The sequence below is a fragment of the Acomys minous genome (assembly GCF_964271855.1).
Source record: "Acomys minous genome assembly, chromosome: 4".
NCBI lineage: Eukaryota > Metazoa > Chordata > Mammalia > Rodentia > Muridae > Acomys > Acomys minous.
The window spans coordinates 96,716,608-96,744,447 of NC_140486.1; the positions used below are offsets into that span (position 1 = coordinate 96,716,608).

The following is a 27,840-nucleotide window of genomic DNA, read 5'->3' on the forward strand; positions in this document are numbered from 1 at the left end:
CCAGTGCTCTCCGATTCAGGGGCTGCTCCGCTGTTGCCTTAAGCTTCTACTTCCGATGGTTCTGACATTAAAGGACCGAGTGAGTGTATGGAAAGCTTCTGCCAACTCTAAGCTATAATATTGCACTAAAAAGACGGAGCAGAATGCAGCTGTGACAGTGTTTGGCAGCGGCAAGAGAAGGCACTCCCAAATGCTGGATGGCCAGCTAGCCAGAAAGCATGCTGAAGACAGGGTGCTGTGCTAGATTACGGGCCCAGGGATGACCCCAAGGACACAAAGACTTTAATTAAGAGGCTTATTCACACCCCACTAAGTTTGGGAAATTAAGCTCTTTTTAGAGCCTAACTGATGTTTCTTTTGTCTGCGCTTCCACATGTATTGCAATAGAGAGCAACATTTTTGCAAAATGTGTGCTGCCTTGGAAGCCATGAACTGTCCCAAGTGAATGCAAAGCCTTGAGTTTATCGTCTCAAGGAGTTCCTGCAGATGTGGTAGGATCTGGTGCGCTTCACCATTAGGTGCTTTTACACAGGGGAAGAGAACAAAGGTACTTCGTAGAGTCTGAGTCTTAGTTCCCACTCATAAGGCAGTGGGCAGCTACTTTCTGTAGACACAGCAGGTTGCCTTTTATCCAGTGTGACTTGATAAAGTCAGCTTTGGCTTCAGAGTTTCTGAAAGCCTAGGCCACGGACTTCAGATGTGACTTCATGTGTTTTCAGACAGGTTTTATGATGTGTCAGCTCTAGCTGGAGCTTTGGGGTCACAGCCATCCACCCGGGTACTGAGCTCAACCACCCTTCTTTGGCATTGTGGATATTGTGAGTGAAAACTGAAAAGAAACTGTCTGGCTAGAAACAAAAAACTGGAAAGGAGTTTGTGCTGGCACAGACTGATGGACCGATTGGAATTTCAGTATTGTGGAAGAAACTTTGTAGGTTCAGAGGCTAATTAGTTACTTTATCTTGGGCTAGTTTTAGCCTTCTGGAGCAGCCATTCAGTGCCCCGCTCTGTCTGAAGAACAATGCAGGGATCCTGTGCCCGGCTCAGTGCATTGGAGTGAGGGGCCTGTGCTCAAGGAGCCTGTGAGCAGCAGTGACTTTGGATGGGCCCTTGTCAAAGTATGAACTTTTGACATTTTAGTAATTTTTTAATACTCTTTTACTTTGGAACATATAAAATAACTTTGAATATAAATTCTTTTTTTTCCTCTGGAAAGAAAGAAATTGCATTTGCTGGTATAAATATTTTTGTACTATACCTAACTGATTAATGAACTAAAGCAAAATTTGGTCCAAATTTATAGGCAAGGTAAACCTGGCAACTGAGAAAGACTATAACTGACTTTTACTAAAAAATGCTGAATCAAAATGTTATTATATGAAGTAAAAATTCTGATTTCTTATCGTAGGCTTTATTTTGCTAACATTGTCAGAATGAACACATCTGGCTTAGATTCTAAAATAGTTTGGTTTTATGCTTCAGTAAAAATGAATCCAATCAAACTGGAATTGAAGATAGATAAAAGGAAAGCTTTCATACAGCTAGGCTGTCAGGAAGGTCTTGGGCATTTCCTCTCCCGGTGGCCTGTTGGACTCCTTGTCAGGTGGTGCGTGGGCACTCTTACAGCTCTGTCTACAGAGAGGGAGGGGTGTGGGCGCATCCCAGCTCTGCGCTGCTGAGTGCACTCAATAAAAGCTTCCCTGGCTTGTCATTTGAATGTCCTTTTCATTCTGTCTTTAAGACGCCAAACCCCAGGTGGCCCCCACCCCGCCCCTCTCCACGCTTTTCCTGCTGTTGTTGAGAATGTAGTTGACAGTCTTGTCTTTATTTTTTTAGTAAGAGATAATGTTGTCTTTTAAGTTATTTTTTTCACTTTCACAGGATGAGAGTGTGTCATCTTTATCATATTTAATCATAATTACCTATCCCAGCCAGGTTCTTTTTTTGTCTCTGCAGTTTGATTTCTGCGTTGTTTTATAGCATTCTTTTCCTCACCCTTTTCCTGCATATGGGTGAGGGCAGAGCCCTAAGTGCTGCTCATGGGATGGTTTGCTTTGACTGTGAAGCAGAGTCACCTAGCTTGATGAAATGTGAAAAAAGAAACTCACTCATGTTGCTTTTGGCTTAAGAATGACAACAATGTTTTTCTGAGAAGAGAAGCAAGCATCTCTCCACATTGATTGGGCAGTCTGTAACTCTGTCTCTATGGTATCAGCTCCACAGTAGTGGAGTCCCCTGACCACCCATCCCAATCTGTGTTCTTAATTATGCTGACCTTGGGGCTCTTAGAGACGCAGCAGTTTGCTTCCCATAAATAATGCAGTCACTCTGAGCGGCGGACTGCAGGCTTGTGGCCCAGCTCTGCTGGGTATTTATAGTTCAAGCCAGTAAACATTTTGCTTGAATCCTTCAGGAGCTGTGGGCCTGATCCCTTTTCAAGTGGATGTTGAGATAAATGAATCAGCATTGCTTTTAAACTACAGCAGAGTCCAGCGTGATGATGAGGCTGGTAATTTAGTGGCTAGGGCGTAGGTAGGCCTCCGGGCGTGGCTCATTTTCAGCTGGTTCCGCCTCAAGCATGGTTACTGGGTGGGAGGTTGGAGCAGTGCTCTGGCCGGAGATGGAGAGACCTCTGTGCCCTCCTTGAAGTGAAGCAGCTATCATCTGGGACTGGTGTGGGGCTGGAGCAGGGCTGGTGTGGGCTGGGCCTTCACTAGGGCGTTACAGATGCTGCACTTGATCTGCTTGGGGACCTCTTTCAGTCAGGGGCACAGGCTGCAATCTGAAGACGTGGCCTGTAATCACATGTGTGTCCTGTGGCTGTGGTATTTCAGTGTGGGTTTCTTGTGTAATGAGGTGAAGGGTGACAGGGTAAGGAGTGAATGGAGCCCCAGTAGACGTCTTACCTAGAAAGTACTGATGTGGCAGAGCCTGTTTCCGTCCATGCAGGCCCATCGGTTTTACTTTTTTTCCCTTGTGTCCTTTTTGGGATTTAGTTCCCCTTAGATTCTGGTGACACCCCTGTGGCCGCCTTCTAGCTCAGCCCCCATGATTAGAAGAATAAAGCTATTTTCATTTCTTGGTGTAACAATAAGTGCAAGAGTGCCTGTCCGTAGCCATGCCAGTGGCTTAAAGAAGAATGGTCATTTTTAAAGAAGACCTGTAGGCTTTTAGTGTTAAATGGTTATTGACTTTTTTTTTTTCCAGAAGAAACATTGATTTTTCTCCCATGCTCTGTTTCAGGTTCTGCATTCTTTCCTGGGCGGTGTGCTGAGATCTTTGTCGGGGGTCAAAGCATCGGGGAGCTAGGCGTCCTTCATCCTGATGTTATCACCAAATTTGAGCTGACCATGCCCTGTTCCTCTCTAGAAATCAATATTGAGCCTTTTTTGTGAAGTTAGTCTCTGTGTGTGCTTCTGGCTCTTAAGTGTCCCTTTCTGCTCCTGTGGTGTCCTTCAGCCGTCTTTACAGGGAACATCCATTTGTGTGTTAATGTTTAATAAAGTGAAAAATGCTGTCCGGCTCCTTGCATAGCTGCATTAGGCCAGCCTGTGGAACAGCCAGTGTGTATCTGTGTGCACCGCACTGGGGAGAGCTGCCCTGAATGGCAGGGTGAGTTCTGGAGGCAGAAGCACTGCTTAGCCATCAGAGTGTCAGTTACTCACGACTCATTCCTGCATAGCAGGATGTTGGCTTCCACCTTTTCAAATCTACTTTATCTGGGGTTCTTTATTTCTTACACCTCCCTTCCAACTCACCTACCCTGGATAGGAGAGAAAACAGGTTAGTGGGAACAGGAGAAGCAGACCTCTTTGGACTCAGTTCCTGGGAGCCATTTCCCTGGGTAGTCAGCAGGATTTCAGAAGACCAGCAACTCAACCAAGTTGCTGCTGGAACCTGGAACAGCTGCTGGAGCCCAGAGCCTCGAAGCCTTCGCTGGAGCAGTTCTCTCTAGGAGGTCTCGAAGTGGAGCAGTGAACAGCCAAATAATACCAAGGCCCAAAAAGTCCCTGCCTCCTGTTTTGGGCTCATATATGTGTGTGTGTGTGTGTGTGTGTGTGTGTGTGTGTGTGTGTGTGTGTGTGTGTGTGTGTGTATGTATACGTATGTATGTATATATACATACATACATACATATATATACATATGTATGTATGTATGTATATGCATATATATATATGCCTCTGCACGAGGTGGTTCGTCTTCTAGTGGAAAAACATCACCTGTTCTCTTACAAGTCTATTCCTCATCCCACAGTTGGGATCAAAACAAAAACATGGGGCTGGAGATACGGCTCATAGGTTAAGAGCACCACCTACTCTTCCAGAGATCCTGAGTTCAATTCCCAGCAACCACATGGTGGCTCACAACCATCTATAATGAGATTTGGTGTCATATACAATAAAAGTAAATAAATAAATCTTAAAAACAAAACAAAACAAAAACCATGTTTACATCCATTACATATCCCACACTTGGGATCAGAACGAAAACATGTTTTTGTCCGCTTCCTATCCTCCTTTCTATTAAATAAAATAACTATATACAACAAAAATAATTATGAGAATTATCCAGTAAAAATTATTTACAAGGACCAGTCCATTTGTATTTTATAATCTTGGAGAAATTATTCCACTCTCTATCCTATCCTGCTGAGTACTATCATAGTGCTTAAAGTTTTTCTAAATCACTTTATTATAATTTACACTTACCACCCTCTAAACATGTGTTTAGCTCTTAAACTGATTATAGTAATACTATGGCTGTCTAGTCTTCAACTTCCAAAAGTATAGACAGGACAGACAGAGTTGACTGCCTGGACAATTACAGGTTTTTCTTTATTATTGGGGCATCCAGTCTTCAGCTTGCCAGCCCAAAATATCTGTTAGACTTTTCTGTGAAGCAGAGATTTTGAAGGACTAGCAGCTAGTCTGCAAAGTTGGACAGGCAGCCTGCTGTCAGCCGTAGAGATAAGCTCAGTTCCTCCGTCCAGTGGCTGTTCTGCCACACTTGCTTCTTTGATGCCCATCATCTTCATTGAGGTAGATTGCAGGTGCTGCCAGGAGCGGATGTGTGTCTCTGTCCGAAAGCCCTTTATTAGTAAATGCCATATTCTGTAGATCTCTGAAGTGTTTAAAGACCAGCTATCTATTTGCTATAGTGCATAATCATCTTGATTGACCATGGATCGATCAGTTTATCTCAGTATATCTAAACAGACAAGCATTGCTTGTTTTTAGCTATGCACTATCTGCTTAACTTTGAAAACATATACAAGAAACTAAACCTTCTGTAATTAACTAAACTAGTATCTAACAAAACTACAAATAAGATTTATAGGTGACTGACTACTAACTTGCATCTCCAACCATCTTGAACAGTTTGTAATACTTAGCTCTCATAAAACTAGAACTTCACATCACATTTTTAAATGAGTTGCATATGTACAATACATTCAGAAAAATTTGTACAAAATCTATCAATATATAATATGTACAATACATAAAGCAAAAGTTGAACAAAATAATCTTGTTTCTATTGATCTACAATACCAATGTAAAATATTTGAGGTGAATAGATTCAGTAATCTACCTTTTATCCTATAGTTCTATATCTTCCATTCCTCTTTTCCCTCCTTTTCCTCTAACACTAGATAGGATAGAAACATAAGAGAAGGATAGAAGGGAGAAAAAAAAATCCCTAAATGTTACCTTTACTAACTTATAACCAACCACCCTAGACAATAACAAACATTGGTAACCCACCAAAAACACCCACCTCACTTATTGGGAATGGGGATATCATGTCCTCAAACTTATTTTTTGTTGTCTGGGGGTAAAAACATCTTTTGTGTACCCTTAGAAAAATAAGATATTGGCCAAGTACTGGAAAAGCTAGCTGTATCTGTTTCTGTCCAGTCTTTGTGGGATCAATCCTCTGGGCTAGTCCTTTTAACGTTGATATGCATGCAAATTCTTGAGGGAACGGTAGCTGAGGCAGTCTTTGAGGTTGAATCACCTGGGCTACCTGCTTTGTCTTCATTATCTGTTTTCTTGCTATGAAAATAAGCAAACTTTTGAAAGTATTAGTATAGGTACATTTCTACACATATATATGGAATATGCAAAGTGTACAAATTATCTAAAGATAATGTCTGCCCTATTTTTGAGCAGGTGTAAGGCATCAACTATACATCTGAACTGTAATATCCATGCTGTATGAAAGAATGCCATGTCATAAGGACCAGGTGGCCCTTAAGATTCCCTTGCTCTATGAACACATTCATGTTTCAGGGACTAGGAGGTCTTCCCTGGTCAGATCTAGTCTTTATAAGTTTTGTTGGTAACCATGTTTTTTTTCCACTCTCTGTTACATAAGCATAACCAGATCCCCATCTCTTTTTATAAAACTGGAAGCTCAATACCTGTGAATTTCTGTGGGCAGTGGCCACAGCTTGTGATTGTTCTTGGTCACACATATCAGTACCTTCCCCAGAAGCACTGATCATTTCACCCCAAATTTCATCATTGTCTCTGTGGTTGTAGGAATATTAATTTTAGTACCCCCATAAATTTATGGACATGTCAGCCACATAGGGTCTTAGCTTCCCTATTAGCCCTTCTGGTTCCACACACTTAATTTACTGTACACTTTGTTGTATTTGAGATAATTTACCAATTCCTATAAATTGTGTATAAACCTCAAGTGGCCAATCAGGTTTCCAATATTTTTGAGAAAAGATCATGACATCTGCTCTCGTATCCACCAAACCTATTTCAACACCATTCATTTGTACTCCAGGGCTGGATGGAAAAGTGTTAAAGACACTGGTTGCTCTTGCACCTGAATTTAATTCCTAAGTTTCTGTAGTCCACATGGCAACTCATAACCATCTGTAATTCCAGATCTGGCACTCCCTTCCAGTCTCTAGGGGCACCATGCACATAAGTAGTATGCAGATGTACATGTAGGCAAAACATCAATACATATAAAAAACCTTTTTTAAAGGGCTCATGTTTAAATGATGGATTGGATGTTTGTGGGACAAGGGAGCTGTTGCGTACTCCTGTTGAGAGGATGTAAAATGATATAGCCAGGAAAGTGGCTTGGTAGTGTCTTGAAACTTGAAACACCATCTAGCTGTTTAACCCACGTGATCATACATTAGTTTTTATGCAGATGTTCAGTGTTACTTATAGTGGCCTCAGACCACATAGCCTTTCTGTGAAGGCATGGATTCCTTATGAGGAATGAACCCCTGATGACACCAATGAGTCCATGCAGGCTAAGCGAAAGAAACCATACACAAAAGACTACACATGGTCCCATTTATGTTGACCCCAAAAGAGATTATGGGGGCTGGTGAGATGACTCAGTGGCATTGGCTTGACTCCCACCTACAGTTTGTGTCTCACAACTGCAACCCTGGTTCCAGGGAATCCAGTGCCTTCTGAACTGCTCAGGTACCAGGTACACACATGATAAATAGTCAAGTCTTTAAACAGGAGGGGGTTGAGTAGAGACCAGCCAGTCACTGTAGTGCCTGCTTTAAGCAAGAGAGGCTCAGTAGCTTAGGAGGCAAACATTGCTGAGGGGCATCCTAGTGTTGTCCTGTCTGTGCTTGTGTGGTATCAATGATACTTTACTATTGTCTTTGGCTCTTCTATTCCTTTTACCAAAAGGATGACCTGAAAAGGCACATTAGCTGCCTTAGGTTAAATAGTATCTCTCATATAAAGCATTTGACCCGTCTGCTAGTTCCAAAGTTGTGGCTGGTTATGTTCCTAGGACTTTGAGTCTCTTGATGTTTAATACTATGGACTCCAATATACTCGGTGTGATGGTTCTTACAAGTGAGGTCTTTGGGGGGTAGTAAGAGCTAGAGAATGTCATAAAGATGAAGCTTTCCTGGTGGCATTAGCAGCCTTCGGAAGAGACACCAGAGATCTTGCTTTCCCATTCCTCACCCAGTACAGACATGGAGAAGTCCCAAGAGAAATGAACCAGACCTTATGACTACATCTACTTGCTGGCACCTTGATTTTGAGCTTTCATTCTCCCAATCAGTGAGAAATAAACTTCTGTTGTTGGTGAGCCACTGTCCCTGTGCTGTCTTGGCAGCCTGAGCAGGTGAAGAAATAAAAGGATATGGAGACTGGCACGCATAATAAAATTCAGGGTGTCAGTACACCAGTGGGAACACTAGCAGTTCCTCAAGGCACCTGCTGGATGTTGCCATGGGGAGCATGACCTCCTTGGATAAAAATAGAGAAACTAAATGACCCTGCTTGACAGGAAGGAAAAGTGGGCACCCAATGGGCTGAGTGTCCATGACACACTGCATGAGCTCAGATACTCGGCTTGGCTTTGAATTTCCAGCAGGCAGAAAGGATGGCTGTAGACATGGCCAGCTAGACCTGGTTGAATAAGTACATCCCGCCGTGGGATGAGCACAGTTGTGTCTGGCCAAGCAAAGCCTTATGCCTCTTTTTTTGGTCCTTCATATAATTGCTTTAGCGCTCAGAGTCAAGTGTTCTCTCAGGATTGCCCTTTATTTCTGTTTAAGGATGCCAGGCTAGAACTGTGGCATGGCTGTTAGAAAATGCTGGAAACAGTCAGTTCGTGAATATGAGCAGGCAGGGACGCAGCTGAGAGAGGAGTCAGAGGCCTTCTGGGACTTAATGCAAATAAGACCTTTCAGCCAGAAGTAACCATAAGGACACAGTGTGCCTCTTTGATACCAAATTTGGTGGTAAAAGAACTAATTTTCTAGAAGCTGCCACTTTTTGTCATGAAGGGGCATACGATGTTGGCCCTTCAGACAAGCCCTTTCTTAAGAGCCAAGGGGAAGGTGGTTCTGTCGGAGGCAAGCCCAGATAAACTACTCGCTCCATTCTGAGAAGAAAAGGAGCAAATACCCAGAGAGAAATGGTTGGGTTGGTCTGAGCTCTCAACCGTGAGTCTTGGGCTACTCATTTCTAAAAGGAATACTTGGGGTCACCCGAGGCAGGAAAAACAGACAGGGAGCTGCCCTACAAGCAGACTGCTGTAGAAAGATCTCTCAGGCCTTTAATCCCAGCACTCGGGAGGCAGAGGCAGGCAGATCACTGTGAGTTCGAGGCCAGCCTGGTCTACACAGAGAAACCCTGTCTTGAAAAACAAAAACAAAACAAACAAAAACAAAAAAGAAAGAAAGGAAGGAAAGAAAGAAAGAAAGATCCTTCAGGTGAATTGATGAGGAAGAGAAGTCTTGAGTATAGTGGTCACTAGGATACCCAGGGCTGGGGCTTTGTATAGTGTGTCATGGATGTCTTTCTTTGATCTTTGGGAACTTTCAAGAGCTTTTTGTCAGTGTTGAACTGAGATGGGTAAGATGGTCTGTGTTTAGTGGCTTCTGCATAATTTGTCTCCTCAGGGCCACTTGTATGGTTTCCAGAGGACAAAGCTGCTGCGGACCAGAGGCCCTCGAGGCCTCTCCTCTCTTGGCTCATGGCTTCTCGGGCACATTATAAAGTCTTCATAGGTATTAAGGCAGCATCAGGTTGCCACCTGCCCCGCCCTCAATGAGGAGAAGACTGAGTTGGGGCTGGTTACAGACATGTTAGCTTTCTTTGAACACCTTCGCTGGGAAGAGTCTGGCTTCGCTCCAACCAAGGAGACCCCTCTGTCACAGCAAGAGGAGAAAGGAAGGCTGGCAGATGTGTTGTGAGTGTGTAAAAAAGCGTCACGGCCGGAACTCCTAACGCGCCACCGTTGCTTTTCTTGTTTGTTTTCACATGCCACATAGACAGGCGTGGAGAAGGAAGAGGAATTTTTGGCTTCGTGTATGTAGCTCCCTTGTCTCATGTGGCTATGGTTTTTAAGAATTTAAGATTCTGTTCATGGCCCGCATTCAGCTCTCCTTCTTACTATGCCTGTAAGTATGTGAGTCTGCACTACAGGTGTGCCCTGGTTTAAGAAAACAACAGATGTATAGAAAGTCCAAACTAATTTATTAAAGTCTTATGCTTGAGAGCAAAGAAGAATCGCCATATGCCTTTGAAACGGGAGGCCTTCCACACACTGGGAGCTTACAATGCCAGTGGGGGGCTGGGCAGGTGGCTCACTGGGCTAAGGGGATACTGTGAAAGCTACAGGACCCGAACTTGAAACCCCAGAACCCATGTAAAAGTGGGGCACTGTGTCTTGTGTCTGTGACCTCGGTACTAGGGCATGGAGACAGGAAGTCCCTAGAGGCTTGCTGACCTGGCAGTCTAGTCAAAGTATGAGCTTCAGGTTATGTGGGAGACTTTCTCAAATGCACAGTGTGGAGCAATAGAGGGAGATGTGGCAGGCACCCACACCATCATACAAACTCATACAAACAACACTGTCTAAAATGAAGTGTGCTGGAGAAACAGATGTAATCATCAGAGAAACAACCAGCAGTGAGAGGCTCCTTATAGAGCCCTGATCACAGCAAAACAATATGCAGACGTTGCTTCTGAGGACTAATTCGAGGAACTGAGTGAAGACTGAGGAATGTGGTATGCACAAAGGGCATAGTTGCCTGTTTTCTAACAAACTAGGGGACCTGGGAACAAGTGGTTCAGAGGTGCAGAGAGGAAGGCATCCAAGGCAGGCTGAATGTTTGAATGTGGGTGTGGGAAAACACCGCATCCGTCCTCTGATCCTTGCAGGTTTGGTAGGGGTTTTTCCTGGGAGAAGTGCCACTGTCCAGCTTCTCCCTACATATGGAATATCTTCTTGCACCTTTTCACCTCACTGCCTAGGCAACCTGCTCTCGTCTTTAAGCCTGGCTCCTGCCAAACTGTCTGTAAAGCCATCCTGGACTTGCTCTTGTCCTCGTGCCCAAATTAACTCTCCTCTTGCCTTGCTCCATCCCATGGCCTGGTCTTTTCTGCACAACCTCGACACTTCAGATCTTGACCCCTGAGCCTGTGTCTTCTCTGACCTGTGAGAATGGCACAGAACAGATTGGAGCTTTAAGTCCCCTTAGGTACCCAGCACATGAGTGACAAGTATATCCTTGTCACAGTCCAATTACAACCCCACATGTTCCCTTGTACAAAACTTAGTTTAGCACTTCAAAGAGCAAATTCAGGTGCGTATAAAGACAGATAGAGCACCATAGTGAAGCAAATTTGACTCAGGAAACTGTTCTGTTGGCTCAGCCACTAGGGTAGATATCAACAAAAACATTTTATTTCCCTTCACTAGCAACACCTATGACAGTTTCTTTTCAAACACAGTGAGTAACATCTATCTCTACACAGGAAGAAGATTCTAATTATCAAGGGGTCAGAAGGACTTAAGCATACCACCGTGTCACACTTATTTCCTGTTAGAAAATCCTGTAACCACTGGGAAGTTGTCCAATATTTGCATACAGATGGATCCTGGCAGCAGAATATTCTACAACTTGCCACTGGTTTTTCCCCACTCCCTTCATCTTAGGTCCAACAAACCCAAGGAAAAAACCCTAGTGAGGAAACACTACCTGGATAGAGTGGTTGACACCCATAATTCCAGCACCTGGGAAACTGAGGCAGAAGGATTAACATGTGTTATGTTAAAGAACAGCTGGGACTATACAGTGAGCACTGGGCTAACCTGGATCATAGCCAGAGACCTTGTCTCAAAAAAGAAAAGGGGGGAAAATCAACAGAAACAAAACATTAGATTTTAAAGCATTTAATAATCACAGTCAAACAAAAAAAAGATTTTTATTAAAAAAAGAATAAATTTACATACAATGCATAAGCAAGACAGCAGGCTTCCAAAATAGAAGCCTGAAACATATGGTCTGAAATACCACATGCTGTGATTACCATGGGAAGATGAGTTGAGTATTTGGGCAAGAAAACCCAAGCTACCAGGCACAGTGTAGAGTGTATTTAGTGGCCTGCCATCCAAGGATATTAGTTTAAGAATGTTGCCTAGGTCTTTTTCCAGCATATTCAGCTATGGTATGTCTGAGCAAATATGACACAAAATGGACAGCTGCTTAGAAAGCAGATTCTATATTTGATGCCTTGGCCCTGAGTATTAGAAAGATCGGGAAAGAGTTTGTTTATTATTACTGTTTCCTGGCGGGGCCTATAGTCCTAAAAGCTTTGGTGTCAAGGTTGGCCAGGCCAAGGCTTACAGCAAACACATTCTGGTGAGCTTGATAGCCTTTACACTAAGACGAAATAAACCAGCAGGGGGCACTATTTTCCCAGAGAGAAAAATGCAAGTGTTTTGAAAGGAGACCCCCAAGAGCGAGTTTACTAGGGTGAGGTGCCCTGTGTGAAGGGAAGGAAGTGAATGGAGAAGGCTCAACAAAGGCAAACCGTGACCAAGCACTAGCTATTAAAACCAATACTGTAGGGGTCCCAAACTGAGCTTGGCATCTCCAGTGAACACTTTCTCCCTCCATTTGCTCTTATCAAGTACATCAAAGAGTGACCAGTCATGGCAAATTCTCAGGCCACTGTTTAAAGTGGTATGGGTAACGTATTCACCCCCTATCTAAATAATGTAAACACGGCCTTAAATGCACTCATACAGTTGTCGGTTTCCCTGTGGTTGCGACTTAAACTCGCCGCTGTGACAACAGATACAGCCCTTCTATTACAAAGACACATGTGGAGGCAGCTGAAAGTTTTGTCGCTAGGTTTCAGACAAACCGGCTAAAGTCATCCTGTGTAAATATTAGCCGGTATTACAAGCTCTAGTTTGGTACCTTGGGGGTGGCGTGGGGAGAAAGAAAGGAAGATGTCTCATCAACAACTAAGCCCTGGAGAGGCTGGCATAGGCAAGAGAAGCCTGTAAGCCAGGGCTCGCTGCACCCTGGCCGCAGAGTTGAAATACTGTCAGAGCAAAACCAGGCAAGTGCTGAGCCGTTTCCACCCTTCTTCTTAACTGTGATGAGAGAAGAACTGTTAAATTAAAAATGGGCATTTTTCTTAAGAATAATTATTTTTTGTTGTTGTTGTTGTTCATCTTCTTATTCAAGACAGGGTTTCTCTGTGTAGCCCTGGTGGTCCTGACACTTGCTTTGTAGACCAGGCTAGCCCATAGTGATGAGGTGTTAGGATCATGACACCATGCCTCAAAAGATCAATAACTACACATTTACACCAGCCTTTCAGGATGCTGCTGAGACCGGATTCTTACTCAGAGGCTCCGAAAAGGGGAGTCAGGGAAGAAGCTCTCTGCTGTTGACACCAGAAATGCCTTCTTAGACCTAAGGAGGACCACTCTGGGTTGAATGGGCGTTACCCAAAATAGACTGAAGTTTTTCTTTCATTAATGGCCCTTAAAATTGCCAAGTGATAAGAAGAGGTGGAAAGAGTGAGAGGGGGTCCCTGACTTAACTAGCAGGTGAATAATTACAAAAATTTATAGACAGTGGCTGAGTGATGATGAGGTAATGACAGAGGAAATGACAGTGTCAGGGTTGCCTAGCTTCTCTCGGTCAGGCTTCCCGAGGACGAAGCTCATCCGTTCTTGTGCTGATCCAGGACCTTCTGAGTTCACATGGAAGCTTAAACAACTGAAGGCGCCGAAGACCAAGCAGAAGAGTTCAGGAGTCTCAGCGTGTCCTCATTTCTGCCTGTGAGGAGATGGCACCCCATCATCTGTTGCATACACCAGTATAGAAACTGAACCCCAGGATGCTGCAGACTGTATGCAAGGAAGATCAGCGTCTCCTTCACTAAAAATGCCTGGAGGAGACAGACTGGTATAGAAAGCAAGCTCTTCCTGGTGGCCTCATAGCTCTGCTGTCCTCAGTCTCTTCACAGGGAACTTTATTTCAGAATGGTCTCACTACCCACTCAGACACAGACCACTCTGACCACAACACAGGAGGTCACTCTGTCCAAGGAGTGCAAGGGTGCCACCCTTACTCCCAGACCGAACTCCAGTTTGGGGAATGAGACTTGTCATCAGACTAGGTTGTAACTGAAAAGAAGTGTTCTGCCTTTACATTACCTCAAGACTGCTAGCTCTCTAGAGCCTGGTGGGGCTTGTAGTCATTCCAAGCCAGGCCACAATTCCTGGCCACCCAAGGCTGGGTCCAAAGTCCATGTAACATAAAGGGGAGGGGTGGTCTTACAGACCTCAGGAATGGTTTCGGCCTGGTGTCCTTACAGACCAAGCGCACTGCTGTTGCCGCAGCAGTAGTATCTATGACACATTAGCAAAACAAAAATATGACTTAAGATTTCCTTAAACAGGAGGCATTGAGATGGCCCCAGCCGACAGCTTTCTCACATTCAGCCTCTCATGTTAGCGGACTTAGTTGCCAAATATTTGGGGACTCAGAGCAATCCCAAAAACCTGTGCAACATTGGCACAAAAGTTGTGGCACAGATGCCAACCGATGTGTAGGTGACAAACTTGTAAGGGACCTCAATCTCTAGCCTTCGCCTGGCCTCCTTGTTCCTAGTGACCACCTTGAACCACGAGAATAATACTTGCAGCGAGAGGTTTTGCACAAGCTGACGAACCAAGAGGATCAACACAAGTCCCACCATAAACTTGGTCAGACCCAGAACCAGCAGGTCAGTGGTGAGGGCTGGGATGCTCTGAATCACAGAGAGAGGTGGGGTGGGCTTGGACACGAGCTGAAAGAAGTGATTGATCCAGAATCCTAGGGCCACTCCAGCCCCAACAGCCACGATGGTGGTGGTGTCCGCCCTGGTCGGGGTGTAGTAGTCAGACACAGGGTAGTTGTAGCACAAAAAGAAGGGCACAACTATGACACACACAGGGAAGACGGGGCTGGTGGATTCCAGGGAGTCGATGACGGTCCAGGCAGGATAGGTGAGGGCAATGAGAAGCGCAGTGATGAGAACGCCGCCCAGCACATCCTGACAGGAGAGAAAAGAACAGTGACTGAGCTACACTGGAAATACCGTCTTGGCAGTTTTATTTTATAGTACCTATTCAGAGAGAATATAAGTCTAAGAGTCTGAAGTGAAGGTAGGAAATAATATAGAGTCACCATGTTACAAGTGTCACATACTTTTCTTGCAAGGGTGTCTCTGCAGTTTAGAACTAATTCTGAGTTTCCTTCTGCGTGAGTGGATGGTAGTCTCGTCGTCATATAATTTGACTTTGTTATACACCTTAGGTCACAAAAGTTGTTCTAGTCTTTGTAGAGGAGGTGCCACAGTGTGAGGGCTCTAAACTCTTGTATTGTATTAAAAAAAAAAAACCAAAAACTGAATAGTAAACATTACCAGCTGAATGACCCACTTTAACCCACCTGGCTAGAATAAAAACCACAGGAGAAATGCATGTCCCTATAAGTAAGGCAACTGAACAGTTTATAGCACAGGAAATGTACCGTTAATACTTCTTTCTGATATTTAAACTATTCCAATATTTGCTCATAGTGAGATAGAAGAATCAAATCCTATTGGAAAGCAATGGAAGCCTGTGTTTCCGTGACAGCTGGTATTTGGCTGTTTATAGAGAGGGTGTATTAACAGTCATCTGGGAACACCCTCAGATTCTCGGTTGGATGAATGGAAAGAGAACCTGTGGTCTTCTCGTGACCTGGAATACTTCTCAGCAAGGAAAAAGCAATGAACTACTGATGCCTAGTACAGCTTGGGTAAGATCTCCAGGAAATGCTGCCAAATGGAACCAAGCCAACCCTCTCCAAGAGTTGTACACTGCATGGCTCTATTTATATGGCAGTCTCTAAAAAACAAAACAACAGTGACAGGGAACAGTATCAGCTATTGCCTAGGGCACTTGGGTTCTCCTGTGTGACCAAAAAGGATGCCATGATGCAATCTGGGCAAAATGAAACTATTCCATACAGAGATGGTGATTATAAAAATGCATGTGTGTACTAGAATTCATAAAACTTAAAAAAATACATTATTTTATGTGTGTATGTGTGTGTGCATGCTACAGTAGCCCTGTGGAAGTCAAAGGGAGCTGGTCCTTCCCACCAAGTGGGTTCTAAGGTTTGTTCAGTCATCAGGCTTGGTGGCAAGCAAGCCTCTTTACCTGTTGAGCTATCTTACCAGCCCCCCAATTCACAAGATTTTATGCCAATAACAATCAAGTATTTAAGTAAAATAAACCCCCCCCCAAAAAAAACACTTCAAACAAATGAAAATCAGAGTGGGCTCCTTTGCTGCCCTCTACCAACATTGCCAAGTGCCATTTGCTGCATTTTAAGGGGGCCCCAGAGACCTAGAGGAGTCCGTAACTTTGTACTTCTATCTTCTGAGACAATGCTGAAGACCTCCTAAAATCTATTCCTCACCCAGTCCTTCAGACAGAATTTTGTTAGCTGGGCATGGTGGTGCATGCATGTAGTCCCAGCACTTGGGGCATGGAGGCAGGAGGATGGTAAACTAATTCTAGCCCAGTTTGGGCTAGAGGACAAGTTAAATCCGTTAACAAAGCTGTCTTCCACCCAACATCTGTATGCAAAATGCCACAAACTTTATGGGGGCAGAAACTTGTCACTAGCTTTTCAAAGTACACATGTGTCTTCTGACCTAGTAACCTCACCCAGGGACCTGGCCCAGGGGATGTAACTGCCCCACAGCTAGAGTCAGGTTGTCATGTTCTTCTTGGCAGTGTTGCCGGTAATGGCAAGATGCTGGAGATAACTCCACAAGTCCCTCTGGTAGCATCGTTCCATTTGCACCATGAGATGCAGCTGTGACAAGAGGAGGGCGCTCCAAGGAGTTTGAAAAGGCAAGGTGGGCCTGGGCTGCCGGGGTAAGGCCGGCAGTGCACACACAGCTTTCTGCTGACTACACGCAACCCATCTGGCAACATGTCTAGATGGAGTGTGCTTTGGCTACGTTAGCAGGAGGAGCTGCTTCGAAGGAGGTGGAAGCTGCCAATGCTGTGCTGTCAGCAGCCTAGAAGAAGCAGAAATGCTCTCTCTCTCTGACTGGTGAAGTAGACACGAAGTGGGACCGGTCACCAAGCATTGGGGTTTGGTGCGCAACGGTCCGGAGCCCAGATAGTGCGTGCGGAGCTCGGAGGCTGGCTTGGCAATCGCCTTGTTTACCAAGAACCAGCTCTCAGGGCTCAGCTAGGTCGGAAGGTAACGCAGGATACAGGAACACCCCCACCCCAGAAGCTCAAGTTTCTCTGTGATTGAAATGGGGGTGGGGTGGTGGTGAACATATTTGTTTCGATCGGATCGATCATGTATGGACTTGCTGTACCTGGAAAGTCACAGCGACGGCACAGACCTGTGTAAGTGAGCAACTTCCCACAAAAATAGTTATAATGGGGACCTCCAACTCCAAGATGCCATTCATGCATCTCTCTCTCTCTCTCTCTCTCTCTCTCTCTTTCTCTCTCTCTCGTTTGTTTTTGTTTGTTTTCAAGACAGGGTTTCTTTGTGTAGCCTTGGCTGTCCTTGACTCACTTTGTAGACTAGGCTGGCCTCGAACTCACTTGCCTACCTCTGCCTCCCCAAGTGCTGGAATTACAGGCATGTGCCACCATGCCCTGCCCATTCCCCCCCCCCCCCTTCACACTTCTGTCTTAACTGTCGAGAACAGCAGGTGACAGGGTCTGGGATCTGCAGTGACGCTAGCTTTCTGAGGCTCTGCACACCTGAATTTAGATTTATTTATTTATTATGTATACAGTGCTCTGCCTGTATGACAGAAGAGGGCAATTAGTTCACACTATAGATGGTTGTGAGCCACCATATGGTTGCCGGGAATTAAACTCAGGACCTCTAGAAGACCAGAGGTCTTAGCCTTACTTAACCTCTGAGCCGTCTCTCCAGGCCTGCACACTGGAATTTAAAGATTTCTCTGGCTGCCAAAAGGAAGTGACTGGACAATCCAAATTTCAGACAATGTATTTCCTTGCATGAGCTTAGAAATGTTTTTGTTGAGTGGAGTTTTTTAATGCTTATTTCTACATGGTTTGGAATAGTGATATTTTAAAAATGACATAGCAAACTGTTAACCCCCCAAATAAGTACTGAGGCAAAGTACTGGATGGCAAACATAAGATACATTTCAGTTTTGACTGACAAAAAGCTTGAGCAGGTAGGTTTTTGGGTTTTGTTTTTTTGTTTGTTTTTTTAATTCACTTTACATCCCAGTCACTGCTTTCCCACTTCATTCAAATGAGTCTGTTTGCTTTTTCAATTTTATTTATTTTCTGAACTGGGCACGGTGGCTATGCTTTTGATCCTAGCACTTAGGAGGCACGCAGGCAGATCTCTGTGAGTTTAAGGCAAGCCTGGCCTACACAGTGAGTTACTGGAGCATGGAGAACGTCCCAGTGGCTACACACCTGAAGAAAATGACTCCTTTATAACTACTAAGGGCTCCTTGGAGAGAGGTATGGCCTCAGGAGCCCGTCCCCACTCCCTGATGACCAAGCAGGCTGCCTCTGCTCCTATGAGTTCATGAACCAAAGCCATGTCCTGAAAATAGCAGTTCACAGCACTCTTCCCAATCAGTCCCCTGGCTCAGACATTCTTTCTGCCTCCTCTTGCACAAGGTTCCCTGAGCCTTGGAGGGGGTCATGTAAATGCCCAGTTTGGGACTCTGCACTCAACAGTCACTTATTTCCAGTGCTCTGCCCACTGCAAACAGGAGCTTCTCTGGTTGAAGCTTTGAACCTACCTGCCTTTTGTAAACATGCCGAATGCAGTTTTGCATTCCTTGTTAGCTGTGTAGTGTGCTTAAACCATCTCTACCTGTCAGGTTTTTACAGCTCCTCTCTAGGGCTCAGCTCTAGAGTGATAACCTTTCCAAAACACCGTCACTTATCTCCACAGTTGGCAGTGATCTCTCTCCTTCCTAGACCTGAAGGTGAAGAGCTGCACTTCATATGCTTTCCTTATTTGGTCTTTGCTGTGATTAGATACTTTCCTTTGGACTCATTAAAAATGTCTGCCCAGAAAGTCAAGGTCGAACCAAGGCTACTTGTTTCTTTAGCTTCCTCAAAGCTCCTGGGCCAGTAGAGCAGACATTCGCTCACAGAGTCAGGAGGCAATAGCTTTCTTGTACCAGCATGCCTGGGATATTGGCTACCCATTGTTTCAAAGTATAAGTAATAATTTACCCTATTTCCTTCTGTCTTCTTTTGTAATTACAGTTACCAAAGTCCCCGACATCTGGTTGGCATAGTCTTTATAAACTAATTGTGTTCATCTTCAACCCAAACTAAATTATTTTGGTCCACAGCCCCAGCAGCATTTGAAGCAAAATTGATGTTAGCCAACATGGCTGGAGATGGAGTTTTTCCTTTCTCTTCTAGCCACACATTTGGACTTTCATCCAAGAAAACTGATACTACAATAAAGGCATTTAGGTATTTTTGAAGGAAAAAAATTTGATCCATAACTAGTGAGATTTCCAAGTATGGGGACTGTAAATTTCTTTTTCTTTCTTTCTTTCTTTCTTTTTTCTTTTCTTTTCTTTTCTTTCTTTTTTTTTTTTTTTTTTTTTTTTTTGGTTTTTTGAGACAGGGTTTCTCTGTGTAGCCTTGACTGTCCTGGACTCACTTTGTAGACCAGGCTGGCCTCGAACTCACAGGGATCTGCCTGCCTCTGCCTCCCGAGTGCTGGGATTAAAGGCGTGCGCCACCACACCTGGCCTCTTTCTTTCTTTTTTGTTTTTTGTTTTTGTTTTTTGTTTTGTTTTGGTTTTGTTTTTTTCTTTTTGTTTGTTTTTTTGAGACAGAGTCTCTCTGTGTTAGCCTTGGCTGTCCTGGACTTGATTGGTTTTTGTTTTTTTTAAGTTCTTATTAATTTATTCTTGTTACATCTCAATGGTTATCCCATCCCTTGTATCCTCCCATTCTTCCCTCCCTCCCATTTTCCCCTTATTCCCCTCCCCTATGACTGTTCCTGAGGGGGATTACCTCCCCCTGTATATGTTCATAGGGTATCAAGTCTCTTCTTGGTAACCTGCTGTCCTTCCTCTGAGTGCCACCAGGTCTCCCCCTCCAGGAGACATGGTCAAATATGGGGCACCAGAGTTCATGTGAAAATCATACTCCACTCTCCACTCAACTGTGGAGAATGTTCTGACCATTGGCTAGATCTGGGTAGGGGTTTAAAGTTTACTGCCTGTATTGTCCTTGGCTGGTGCCTTAGTTTGAGTAGGACCCCTGGGCCCAGATCTGCCTATCATAATGTTCTACTTGTAGGTTTCTAGGACCCTCTGGATCCTTCCTGGACTTGATTTGTAAACCAGGCTGGACTCGAACTCTCGGCGATCCACCTGCCTCTGCCTCCCGAGTACTGGGATTAAATGCATGTGCCACCATGCCCAGCAACATAAATTTCTTACAACAAAATTATTTTTAAAAATACTTCTAAATAGAAGAACTGTAAATTCCTCAAAATTTATTTTTAAGTAACTTTTCTTTTGAAGACAGGGTCTTCTCATTTTGTAGCTCAGGCTGGCCCTAGCACTGGTCCAAAAACAAAAAAATCCAAAACAACAACAAAACCCAAGCCAAACCCAAACCAAACACTCCCCAAAAAACAACCCTTCAAACACAACAAAACTAAGTTCTCAAAAACATTTCCAGAGATGAAGAGAGTTAATCTAAAAATCATGCATCATTTTATAAACACTTAGACCTATGATTCTACTCAAGGAACTTGAAGAAAAGGAGAAAAGTAAAACTGTTCACAAAAGTCCCCATCATATAGGGAACTAGGGAGTCAGCTCAGTTGAAAGGGGGCTTCCCAAACAAGCAGGGACCCCCAGCATCAACACAGAATAAAAATATGACATAGCTCCTCACATCATCTGTCATCCTAGAGCTCAGGGCATTGGAGACTGGAGAGTCAAAAGTTCACAGTCATTGTCAGCCAGAGGGGTTCTAATGACAGCTTAGAGTACTTGAGACCAGGTCCCAGGAAGGAGGAAAGGAAGGGAGAGAAAGAGGGAGGAAGCGAGGGAGAAGGAGCTAGTTACACTTAAGGAGAGTTCTTGTTGGGTTATTTCAATTCATACAACCATGCCCAGAGGTAACTTACTCCACTAGGGAATAACCAGAAAACACAAAGCAAGAAAAATTAGCGTAAAGAAGGGACACACACCACAGTACAACCCTAAAAAGGCATGAATTGAGCATGTTTTATGGCTCAAACAAAATATGAGATGAGCAAACACCCTGCTTCCTTATTTAATAAACAGAGGAAGGACATTTTCCATTTGAAAAAGACACATGTCTGAGGAATCTCATTTCCCTCCCCACGGCTTCAAAGTTAACATTAAGAGAGATGTACTAAAGAGAATACAAAGTTTAACCTTTTAATACACACACACACACACACACACACACACACACACACACACACACTCACTCATATGTTTATGTACACATGTATGCACACAAACACTTGTATGCATGGATAAAATATGAGAAGGAAGTAAAGTGGTAAATGCTGGGTTTCTGGGTGGGAAGGTTACAGACGACTTCCATCTTCCTTACAGTGACTCACTGGCATATTTTCCTGAATTTTCTGTAGTTAACACCGTTTTCCTTTTTCTATCAGGACGGTACTTATTTATTTAGAGACAGGGTTTTCAGGATGTAGACCAAGATGACTTCGAACTCCTAATCTTCCTCCCTCTACCTACAGGGTGTGGTATGACCCTGTGCATCATTATGCCCAGCTTAGAATTTTTATATTAATAAAATATGACATCAGACTCTTCCCAAGAGCCGAGCTATGAGCCCTGCCTTGGTCCTCTGTCAACAAATGAATGGCTAAATAAAACATATTTTATGCACACAGGGAGTTTCATCCAGCCAAAAAGCAGAAAGGAATCAAGTCCTTTCTGGACAATAGACAGTGGTAGATGTCTCAGCCTTAAGCAGGAGAAGCCACATGCAGAAAGACAAGTGTCATGAGCTTTCTGTGACATGTAGGAGCGAGACTAAAATGAAATAGACAACATGAAAGTGGCAGAGGACTCCTGCTAGGAAGGGAGCGCCAGACAAAGTTTAGTGACCAAGTCTGTCAACACGTGACACCCTCTTATCCTTAGCCAAACACAAGCACTGGTCTACTTTTTGGTGAACATCTCTGGAAGTTTCTACAGTGTGCCCTTCCCCCTCAAGAACTGTCTACATTGGTGAGTTCTGGCTCAGTCCCTTTCCCGTGTGTGATTTACTGGGACAAATTTTCATTCTATCTCCCAACATCTCTCCTGAAGAACACTACTGAGGTGTTAGGGCTGCCCAAGGTTATCCAGCTAGAGAGAGGGGCAGAACCAAACATCCGCTCAGTTTTGCAAAGAATGTTTTCAGGTCCCTGGACAATTTAGGCATTTAGGTTGGAGAACTCTGACTCTAGCATCTTCTCCTCTGCCAGATCCCCTGCTGAGAACATGAAGGGCCTGCTCTGCCCTTGACAGCCTCACAGAGTGATCCAAAGCCAGGAACCCAGGCAAAGCCAAGAGATGCTGAATGCTCCGAATGCCATGACACTGACAGTGAACCAAGCCAGACCTGGCCTTTGTGTAGAGAATAACTGTTGCAAAACTGTCATTATTTCCTCCTGAGCATTTTGGAATATGTTTTTCCTGTGCTAGCATCGGGGGTGGGGGTGGGGGTGGTTAATTTGATTTCTCAGAATAATGAAGACAGGCTCCAATAGCTGCCTCAGCAAGCAGGAGGCCACAGTGCTCATGAATATGCAAATCAGCAATGCCAGAGACAAACCTGCTTGTTATGTAATTAGCATTTCTATGGCAAAGAAAAGTGAATGTATAAGTTTAAAAGTACTAATTTTCCATCATCACATATCAAGGTCTACAGACAAGCCAGGTGTGGTGGCCTGTAATCCCCCCAGCACTCAGGAGCCTGGGGCAGGAGGATTGCAAGTTCCAGGCCAGCCTTGTCTCAAACAAGCAAAGTTCAATGGAGCATAAATACTGGAGTTCAGATCCCCAGCACCCAGGTCCATGTCACGTGGGTGCGCAGGCTGACTCGTGATTCCAAACAGGAAGTCCCTGAGACAAACTGGCTAGATTAGCTGAACCTGGAAGCTCAGGATTCAGCAAGAGACCCAGCCTCTTTAAACAAAGTGGAGACTATCAAGGAAAACACCCAGTGTCAACCTTTGCCCTCACGCCGTGTGCATATGAGTGTACCACACATGTGCACCACCTGCGTGTTTGCCCACACTCATGCAAACACCACACACAAAATAGAAATTAAAAAACAAACAGAGCTCAATCAGAAGCAGGAAGCCACATGGCACGTGACGTGAGCAGTAGGATCTTGTGCCCTCACGGCAGGCATCTGGGACTGAGTGCTCTGCCATGCTATTGCCTCCTTTGTGTGTCGTGGCTGCCCTTGAAGCCACTTCACATGGCCTAGGATCTTTACAAATGGGGGACTAAGGGCCAGCAAGCATGGCACTCTGTGGCTACAAAGAGAGGCTTGGAAACTCACTGATGCTGGGAAGGTGCCACACGAGGCAGAAAAGAGTACGCCAGCTTCCGCAGGCTGTAGTTTTAGAATAAAGTGAGGGTATTTAAAGATTCAATAGAAACTACGTCGATAATTTTGACAGGGAATGCTTTTCTGTGGGTGTGTCAAAAACATTACCAAGTATGGATATAACACAGCAAGGCAGTGTAGCTCAGGCTTGCCTAGCAAGTGTTCCCACACCAAACTGATAAATAATAAAATCTGTCGGCAGAGTGAGAAAGCCCACACTTGCAATCCTGTACTCAGGAGACAGAGGCAGGACACCAAGCAGTGCAAGGTAAGTCCCGCTAACTAGTGAATCCAGGACCCTCTTGTGTCACAAGGGCAAAGGTCAGCTGAAGATCACAGGAGGCAGAGAACTTTGCCTGCCTCATTGTGTCACTGTGTAAAGGCTTCAGAGCAGCCTGAGCAATGCAGGATCCTGTCTCAAAAAAAAAATTTTTTTTTTGTTGCTTCAAAAATTATTTTTAGTTGCAATTGAAGAAAAGTTAAAAAAAACATATCATTCATCTATCACAGATTATCTCAACAGATAATCAACGGAGAATGCCAACAACATTAAACTTTCTCATAGTAGTAGCCTCAGAATCTTCCCTGAGGAGACAGGGGTCCTATTAAAAGGCAAATGGTTTCCATTCACTGGAATAAAATCATGAAAGTCACAGGTAAGTAGGTAGAACTAAAACAATCATCCCAAGTGAGGTAACCCAGATTCAGAAAGACAAACGTGGTATGTATGTATGTCTTTAAATGTGAGATATTAGCTGTTAGGTCAATGATAATCAAGTTACCATGCCTAGAATCACAGAGGTTAGATATGGAGTAGGGCTGGGAGGAGACAGATAGATTTACCTAGAGAGGAAGTTGAGTAGATATCTCTGGGTGAATGGAGTGTGGGGGCTGGGATGGGAGGAGCAGGTGGGGGGGGGGAGGAAGAGAAGAACGGAACAAGGGAAGGAATATAGGGAGCCACAGCTAAAATTAAGGGCCATTAGAGGAGTAGTATGGAGACCTAATGCAGTACAAACTTCTTACAGCGTATACACCTATGAAGGCAATGTGAACGAAATTGTGAAATAATGCGTGAGACAGACCCCCAGGTGGACATCTCTTGCCACCAAATGAAGCATCCAGTACTAGGACCAAATGACATCTGACTGAGTTGTTGACCAAAAGGAACACGGCAAACCCCACACAACCCAGGGCATTGCTCTACAAGCTCTAGGTTGCTCTACACAAACTGATGGCAAGACTCCATTGCTGAAGACGGCACCTACACAACTCATTGAAGACGGAGGAGTTGAACTGGTGCCTGCGTAGAGCCTTCACCCCTACAAGCTAGTGCTTTTAGAACAGGAAGGTACTCTGCACCCTACCACAGGAGAAATAGAAGCACCAACCCAGCCACAAATGCTTTGATCTATAATAGTGGCCTTCCTGCAAGATATGCTGGTGCAATGGTGGCGCAAAGCTCGTGGGAGTAACCAACCATAAGACCAGTTCCGGGAGATGGAACCCATTACCATGCATACCGGACAGGCTTGGGTAACCAGAGCCTGGAGACCGAGGATAAAGCCAAATACTACTGTTCAAAACAAACAAACAAAAATAATAGCAAAACAGTAGCAATAAAATGTCTCTTAATGACGTTCTGCTATCTTCATAGATCTGTGCCTTTGCCATCATCAAAGATGCTTCCTCCTGCAGCTAATGGGAACAAATGCAGTGACTCGCAGTCAGATGTTACGCAGGGTGAGAGATCTTGGAACTCTCAGCCCTAAGTGGGATGTCTCCTTCAAATCCCTCCCCTCATGGCTCAGGGAACCCTGTAGAAGAGGAGGCGGGGTGAGTATAAGAGCCAGAGGGGATGAAGGACACCAAGCAAACAAGGTCCTTTAAAATCAGTGAGAGCAAAGCTGATATAAACTCACAGAGACTGAGGCAGCACGCACAGGCCTGCATGGGTCTGGACTAGATGGGACCCTAGAGCTGAAAGGAGCAGTGGGCACACGCCCCCATCCCTAACCCAGAAGCTATCTGCAATTGATAACCACTTGCAAATGAAAATTTAGTTCTCTCCAAGGGAGTCTCACGGGGAAACAAATTACACTTCAGGACAGGCTGCATGCCCAGCTGTAGATGGACATCAGAGAGCGAACTAAACGGCATCTTTGGAGGTCCCTTGTCTCATAATTTTGTATCAGAGCTTCCTTTTCGAGTGTGTGTGGTGTATTTGTCTCTCTTTTTACCCTACCAGCCCTTTGCACAGATACGATGGCTTCCACTTAAGTGTTTTTATGGGATTCCTGAGTGTGTGAACAAGTAGTTCTCTGTACCCAATCTGTTTCTTGTGCCTTTTCTTGAGCTGTCTTCCTTCTGTTTGTTTGTTTAGTCCAATTCTGATGTGTTAGTTTTTATTTTATGTCATTACATTATGTTATGTTTTATTATTATCCCTTTAACAAAGCCTGTCTATTTTATAATAAGAAACAGAAAGGGGGTGAATCTGGTTGGGAAGGAAAGTGTGGATGAACTGGAGAGGAGTAATGGGAGGGAAAACTATAATCAGGGTGGGTATATTATGTGAGAAAAAAATGTATTTTCAATAAAAAATTAGTTAATTTTAAAAGAAGAAAATTATTCTCCAAAGATCAGGGCATGTTGCCTTTGTGCTCCTGTAGGACATGGAAACCATTTCATAGCCCAGCAGCCTTAACATACTTCCTCATGACACCTCTGAGAAGCTCTATTTATTCCTTCATTAAAGCTTGCTGCAATGAGTTGCAGAGCCTTTGACTCAGGACTGGTGAGATGGCTCAGCTGTTAAAAGCATTGGCTGATCTTGCAGAGGACCCAGTCTCAGTTCCCAGCACCCACATGGCGGCTCCCAACCATCCGCAACTCCAGTTTCAGGGACCAAGTGTCCTCTTCTAGCCTCTGCAGCATCAGGCATGTATATTGTGCACAAAAATACATGCAAGCCAATATGTCTACACACAGAATAAAAATAAATAAACATTAATAAAAAGAACTTTGGTACATGTTAATTTTGTATTTGGAGGACATATAATTTGGAAAGGTTAAAAAAGGTTTTCTAATAAGCAGACTTGATGCTATTCAGATGAAATATTTATAGGTAAAACAATTATTGCAGGATATTTATCCCATTGTGAACCTTGATATTATGAACTTTAAAAAAAAACCGTGTTTCTTGTTTTGTGTGGCTCAGCCCTAGCACAGACCTTTAATCCAAGAGCTTTCAGTAAACAGGATTAAATAAAATCAACCCTAAATCAAGAAGCAGAGCAAGAAACCAGCTGACAGGGATTAAACAGAAAGGAGGGACATTGAGGGAAGGGTATTTAAGGAGGAGAAGAAGGAAGGGCTTTTGGCTTTATCCTTCTGAGACCTGAGTTGAGTAGGAAAGTCAGTTGGGTATTTTCTCTGCCTCCTTGAGCTAGCAAGTTTTTACCCTAGCACCTGATTCCTAAGTCTTCATTTATTGGGATTTTGCTTAAAAACAACAACTATCTCTGATGATAGAGTATGCTCAAATAGAATATATTTAGATATATTCAAATAGAACCTATTTTTATTTATATATTATGCTTTTATTACATACGTGTGTGTGTGTGTGTCTGTGTGTGTGTGTGTGTGTGTGTGTGTGTGTGTACACCCACAGAAACTAGAAGAGGGTGTTGGATTCCTGATGCTGGAATTACAGGTGGTTGTGGGGAACCAACCAACATGGGTGCTGGGAAAGCGCCCCCCCATCAGGTCCTCTGTAAGAGCAGTACTCACTCTTGACTGCGGTGCCATCTCTCCAGGCCTCTCACTTTAATTTTGGAGCCAGGTGTCTCACTGACCCCAAGCTTGCTGCTTCAGCTAGACCAGCTGGTCAGCCAACCTTTGGGCTTCTGCTTTATCAGCACTGGGGCCATGGGCATAAGCTGCTGCTCCTGGCTTTGATGCGCACACCAGGCATCCACACTCGGGTCCCCATGCTAGCACAGCAGGTACTTTATTTACCCTCTGAGTCAGCTCCCCAACCTCTGTGCTAAAAAGTAAGCTAGGCATTGTGTCTCTTAGGGGAACTATGTAATGAGCCTTATTATAGACTTGCATGATATCGATATTAACTTGGAAGATATTGGGGTGCAGTCTATTTCTAAATCTCACCCACACTTGGCCCAGTTTAGGAAATCATCACTTGCTTCTCTTGCCTCCACAGAATCTAACAAGCCCCAGCAGTCCTTCCTCATGAACCATATCAACCTTCCCACCCCAAATCCCCATGTGCATGAACAATCTAGCTATGAAGAATGGCAGGGCTTGGCAGGCCAGTGGGATTATGACAGCAGCTCAGACATGTTT

At 44.2% G+C, this 27,840-nt stretch overlaps 2 protein-coding genes across 2 annotated transcripts in view; one reads left to right on the forward strand and one right to left on the reverse strand.

Moving 5' to 3' along the window:
* Nucleotides 1-3,516, forward strand: part of FARSB (phenylalanyl-tRNA synthetase subunit beta) — a 62,196-nt gene extending 58,680 nt beyond the window's left edge. The window contains exon 17 of the mRNA XM_084778376.1: nucleotides 3,244-3,516. Within this exon, the coding sequence (XP_084634502.1) occupies nucleotides 3,244-3,395 (152 nt within the window). The 3' untranslated portion in view covers nucleotides 3,396-3,516. The remainder of the gene's footprint in view (nucleotides 1-3,243) is intronic.
* Nucleotides 3,517-11,678: 8,162 nt separating this feature from the next.
* The window catches only part of SGPP2 (sphingosine-1-phosphate phosphatase 2), a 119,784-nt gene continuing 103,622 nt past the window's right edge, over nucleotides 11,679-27,840 (reverse strand). Inside the window, exon 5 of the mRNA XM_084779665.1 lies at nucleotides 11,679-14,861. Within this exon, the coding sequence (XP_084635791.1) occupies nucleotides 14,310-14,861 (552 nt within the window). The 3' untranslated portion in view covers nucleotides 11,679-14,309. The remainder of the gene's footprint in view (nucleotides 14,862-27,840) is intronic.